Source organism: Pomacea canaliculata, linkage group LG11 (assembly GCF_003073045.1).
Source record: "Pomacea canaliculata isolate SZHN2017 linkage group LG11, ASM307304v1, whole genome shotgun sequence".
NCBI lineage: Eukaryota > Metazoa > Mollusca > Gastropoda > Architaenioglossa > Ampullariidae > Pomacea > Pomacea canaliculata.
The window spans coordinates 9,897,655-9,903,829 of record NC_037600.1 but is presented as its reverse complement, the minus strand read 5'-3'; the positions used below and the strand labels follow the sequence as shown (position 1 = coordinate 9,903,829).

At 41.7% G+C, this 6,175-nt stretch overlaps 1 protein-coding gene across 1 annotated transcript; it reads left to right on the top strand.

The window, feature by feature from the left end:
* Positions 1 to 148: 148 nt before the first annotated feature.
* On the top strand, positions 149 to 5,260 carry LOC112575602. The gene is made up of 3 exons (XM_025257574.1): positions 149 to 538; positions 2,640 to 2,998; positions 3,885 to 5,260. Exons 1-3 carry the CDS (start codon positions 267 to 269, stop codon positions 4,244 to 4,246), a joined length of 993 nt encoding a protein of 330 aa, XP_025113359.1. The 5' UTR covers positions 149 to 266; the 3' UTR covers positions 4,247 to 5,260.
* Positions 5,261 to 6,175: the final 915 nt, after the last annotated feature.

Here is a 6,175-nt window from a genome sequence, read left to right as displayed (position 1 = left end):
CTAATAACTGTTAAAAAATAGGAATTATTTTTGTAACACACATCAACTGATGTGACTGTACCAGATTCTGTGGTCCGGCGACAACAGTGACTGTGCCATGTACAAGTCCTCCACGTGTGAGTGTCAAGACCCTGGGTCAGGCCGTGTGGTGGACAGGACAGTGCTACACTGCTGTCATCACACTCTTCCCGGAGCAACTTCACCTGCTACACACGGCGCCTCCCACAGTGTATGTCAGCGGACCGCCCGGTACAGGTAAAACTGTGATGCTGCTGGTGATGGGCATAAAATGGCTGCTTGATGGTCACCCCGTCTACATTGTCAGTAGCTGGCGTCGGAGTCGTGCAGCGTGCATCATGTTGTATCACCTGATGCTGCAGACAGTAAAGACACAACAGTCAGCAGGTGTCTCACCCGGTCAGCCTCACCTCCTGCAGTATGATCTTCTTAAAGGTAAAGACGTGGAGGAGGTCGTCAACGACTTGTCACAGGCAGCAAGAGGAGGGTCGTTGTACGTCATCGCTGATGAAGTGAACGGGTGAGTAGTACATCGTGTGATGTGATGATAGACACACAGGTAGATGCAAATTGCTGTGATCTTAGAATCACCACCTGGTGTTTAACACTCATTGAAAGGGACACCTGACCTACTCACGCAAGTTTCCCTCCTTTCATACGTGGTTACCAAGGTAACAAATCATTACCTCGACTTCCCCCCCCCAAAAAAAAAAAACCAAAAAAAAAAAAAAAACGGTAGCTCGCGTGACCGTAGCTTTCATTCAAACAATAGGTGTAAAAGTCAGAAATGCCGAGATGGATCTGCTACAAGACTGCTGGTAAAATGAAATGAGAAAGTTGTGATTTGTCCTGATGAACACATTGCGACAGTCAGCACTGACTTTAAGACAACGAAGGTGAACAAAGATGTGGAACAGAAGAGGACACCAGTCGATGGATTCAATACATGTTCAACAGCCAAGACAGCAGCACCGCCAACAACAAAAATAATACATGTAAAATTTGTAAAGGGCATACTCAAGCTACCAAAAACAAAAACAAAACATATACAGCATACGAGGGACAACAACAACAACGAAAAAAACCTAGTAACATATAAAGTATAAAAGAAAAAACAACCTTCAAAGCGAAGAATAAAATCAAAGACAGAAAACACAAGGAGGAACCAAATAACAATAACAAGAGCTTGAAGTAGCATCTAATATTGCAAAAGGAAGTGTGTGACAAAGGACTAGCACTATGGGAAATCTTGTTAGAAGTAATGTTTACACAAGAGGTGCACCCTGTGGCCATGTGTTGTTGTTGTTGTGACAGGAAGAGTAAGAAGACGATCATCAGACGAGGAGCGGAGTTGTCTAGCTTGGATGCAAGGGAAGAGTAGTTGAGAAAAACAATCAGGGCAGGTGTCAGCAAAGACATTAAAACACAGCACGGACAGTTTGTACTGGATGCCAGAACGGATGGGAAGCCAGGGTAGACAACGAAGTAGAGGGGTGGCGTGGTCGCGTGTCCTGCTCTAAGCACCAGATAATAATACTGAATGTGCATTACAGACTTTAGTTTTCCTTAAAGAAGGAATAAAAATAATCCTTGCTTCTTAAGAGCTTTGTATGCAGAATATATTTTCAAGTAGAATTTCTTGTAAAACTTACATATTTATTACAACTTTATTTACTAGTTATCTTGGAAATCAGTTTCACCCTCCCATCCTCTTTCATAAACAACACAAAGTAAGATATATCTATTTTTTTTTAAATTGACACCCCAATTTCTTTATCATCTACCTGCCATGTACGTGATGAACAAGGTGAGACTAGGTTGGGCAAAATTATTTTCAGTAACAAACGGAAGTGCTTGTCAATTCATTAATTTTATTTGTACAAGATACATTAATGTGTATATTTACACATTTTGCTTCAGACAACAGGCATATACTCTCTCTTGGCTCCCTCCCTCATGCATGTATACACATCTACACATACATAACCACAGCATTCACCGATATTCACACACTTTGTTATGTAAATTGTCAGTTAGCTTATCATACAATTAGCCTCCCCTTGACATCAACGTATTAAACATTTACTGTCTAGTCACACAAACACAGACATACTCTGAACACGTGACACAAAGTTGTTGTTTATTGTGATGTAAAGTGATATTTCTGTTCCTGATACTTCATAAAATACTTTGACAGGAATTGAAAACTTGTGATGTTTGTGCTCTTGGTGTCATATCCATGGCGGCCATCTCGGTGATTTGGGCTCGGCCATCTTGATGATCCATATCGGCCATCTTATCATACCCTCTCACCTTTTAAGCTTATGTGCGATTGCTGATGAGACCCCCCACCCTTCTTTTTTTGTGTGCATTGAAAGCTTAGAAAAGTATGAACTTTAATAAACTTTGACTACCAGTCGACAGGCTTTTGTTTGACTGGCTAAAAGGTTTTTGACACATATGACATCATCAAGATGGAGTCCCCCATGCGATTTTCGCCAAGATGGCGGCTAAGAAGTCCCATCTCACCAAAAAGACTCCCCAAATAAGGCATGTACAGCACCTCCCTATACTACTGCTGTGTCTGACGGTAACTACTGTAACACTCATGTCTGTCACAGGTTAAGTTACTTCCGCACTGTGTGTGACAAGCTGCTGACACAAGTTCCTCATCTCCATCTTTGGGCGGCAAGTTGTTTCCATAGATACGCAGCCGCCGGCTTGAAAGTGGAATGTTTAACCAGACCCCTCCGCTCTCCACCGGCCGTCGTCAGAGAAGTCGAGCAGGACTGGAGAATTAATGAGAAGCGTGATGTCCTTCCGTACAGTGAGCGAGGTGTGCCCGACCACACAGACGTCCCGCCAGTCAGACGACTGTATCACCGAGGTCAGGGTCATTCAGGTGTCAAGCCATTTGACTGTGTGACGTGCGGTCGTGACGTGGCCAACTTCCTACACAGTCTCCGTGTTGGTGTTACAGGTAGGTATGAGTAGTGTATAGTGAGAAACAGTCTTGTGAGTATGAGTGATGTTATTCAACTAACTGGATTCAGAGTGACGGCTCTTCATCACATTTTGTCTTTTCCCTTTTATCTGCGCCAGGGTTTGTGTGTACCAGTCATCCGTGAGTCTGTGACATCACGTTTCTGTCTTCACAACTTGTCTCAGTTTTCTAGAACATTTCTATTCAACTGTAACATCTGCGCCATGTTGCCCTATGTGAGACCTGTTCATCATTTGTATTACTTGTGTCTACTTCACTGACATTTCTAACATGTTTGGCACTGCTGACCACTCAGTTTTCTAGTTTGTGATGTGCGGACCTGTGTCCTATGGCTGCACTGTGTGTAGAGTAGATGTTTGTGTCCTCTTCATCTCAACGATGTGACTGACGATGAGTGTGACATCAGGGATTGGTGGTTGTATGTCGTCTGCTCCATGTGTGTTTGAGGCTGCTGTCACGATGGCTTGTGTCTGGATACTTACCTGTGTTACCTACAACTGAAGTATTCAGGTGAATCTTTGTTCACCTCCTGTTGACTGTGTGAGACCTGAAATGTTGCTGTGTGTAACGCCGTTGTTTGTGTTGTTTACTTTGTGTACAACATGTTGAGTTTACCTACAGTGTGATTGTGTTGTGGAGTCTGATAATACACATGGACATTGCTGACTGCTTATATAAAAGCTTATTGCGGAAAAGTGCGCTATCAAGATGTTATCATCATCATCGTCATCATCATCAAGACACTGTGTTTGCCCCGTGTGTCTGTCATTTTACGCAGTGTTTATATCCATGTGTCTGTCAGTGTGTACGCTGTATCTTCGTTAAGTAACTAATAATAGAAACTGACTTTAAATGTTAACAGAGAATGTCACGACAACAGCCACGACCGTCACCTCCACCAGCGGCGGCACAACACCGCCCTGCCTGCAGTGGAGAGACGTGCTGGTGTTGAACTGGAGTAACATTAGTGACGACGCGGGTATGGTGAACGGACTTAAAGAAGCTGGTATCCCAGTGCGGGTGATGAATGTCGATGACATTGATGACGTAGCCACAGCCCGCAGTGACGTGGTGTGGATTACGGATGGACATCGTGTTTGTGGTCTGGAGAGAAAAGTCGTCGTGTGTCTGGAGGATCATCTTTTAGCCCGGCTCAACTATATGTCACGGTGTACGTCACAACTTGTGATTGTCTACGATGACAACAAAACGAAGTATAAGTGACGTCATACACATGTTGTGTGTGACACATTTAACTATATGTATTTATATACTCACGGCTTTCACCCGTTTAAAGAAGCAGTGAGGTGAAGTAGCAAGGGTAGTTACGGGCTGCAGCAGGCAAAGTGACGAGCGGTGCATCGCCCTGACCAGCTGCCATGTGGATGTAAAAAGGAAGAAGACACGGGCACCGTCTATCAAAACAAACAAAACAATGATGACGGGAATAGCAAATGGAAGCGGATCTAGAAAATATAACTAACCACCCGACGACTGGATGAGCAGTAATAAAGAACGGTTAGACTTTTGTAAGGATTTAAGTATTCAAAGCAGTGCTTTTGTGTTTGCGTGTCTGTACCCTTAAGTGTAACATTACTGAAACATGTCAAAAAAGCAAGGGTGCTAGCAATAAAAAAGCTCAAATAATAATGCAGAAATGTTTATCATGTTATTGACAATATTTAGTGAGAATTTATGAATAATTATGATTTTCTTAAATGCTATAAATAGTGATAAACAACATATATATATCTTGTCTAAACGTAGAGATGTAAAACATCATCTATTGAAAGGTAGCAATACACTCTCCGGCAAAGAAAGAACAGCATGATTGACACTAGATGTGAACCCAGTGCAGCCAATTCTCACTGTATCAGGTGTTAACCGTTGCACCGCAGGACTGCTCCTGGAACATTATTTACAGAAAAAAATACAATCTGCACAGACACACGTACAGACAGACAAGGATAGTGGGAATGAGCTAGACAGAACTAGAGAGTTGTTTAGTGGCAGTATGAGCAGCATGAGAGTAAAGATGACAAATCAGAGTGAAGTATGTGACTACACGACTGTATCTCAGGTTGTACTGACACACTGACACACTGACACACTGACACACATCCTGACTTCAATAAGCAGGACAGACCAGATGAAGCAATAAGTTAACAATGATAACAGAAACAAGTTGCTGGGCTCCGGTGGCCAAGTCTTGTCTCAGAGTCCAACAACATTCAGTCAGCGGAGATGTTTTCCATCCCACATCCATTTATCACATTTTAAGAGAATATTTTAACCATAGTCTTTTGTTTTTTCACCCATTTTCATTTGTTTTCTAATAAATCATTTTAACACAAATTGCTGTTATTTTAAATTTTATAAAAGTCTAGAAGAATGTTCATGAACCAGTAATATGATTTCCAACTTTGAAATCCATGGAACAATTATGACTACAGTAGGTCAAATGTCAAGGCTCAGTTTTAGTGACTACAGCTACTCCCTTGATGTCTATCATTATATAGGAAAATCTCAACTATGATGAACTGTAAATAATATAGTTTTACTTATACTTACTGCGAAATGTTTGTTTAAAATTGCATCACAAGAACACACAAACAAATGTAGAACTCAATTAACGTCTGAAATTCAGTTCATCTGATTGTATGGAATATAAAATAATATATCAGTCACTACATTTTTCACAATAATTTGATGTAATACAAATATTCTGTACACATCATGGAATTAAACTCATATGAGTATAAACTTAGTGGTGGCTGACGGTGCAAATATTAACTTAAAGAACAGAACTTGTATGAAGTTTAATTCACAGAAAATAGCGACGAACATTTTTTCAGGATAAATGAATGTGTTCCTTTGAAGTATGGGAGACTACTTATCTACTACTCAACGTATTCAAGACACGATAGCTTCCCTTATCTCTAACCCACTCACTCTGTGGAAAGCAATGTCGCCACCCTCCTACGTCACCAGCAGCCTCTTCTTACAGGAGATAAACAGGTAGACTGATCCTGGTCCAGCTTTGTTACACCATCCTCTGTATAAGTCCATCATTCAGTGTTAAGCAAACGGTTGTCAAACCAGAGGTAGACACGCGTGCGCACACACACACACGGACTGGCAGATACACTTAGG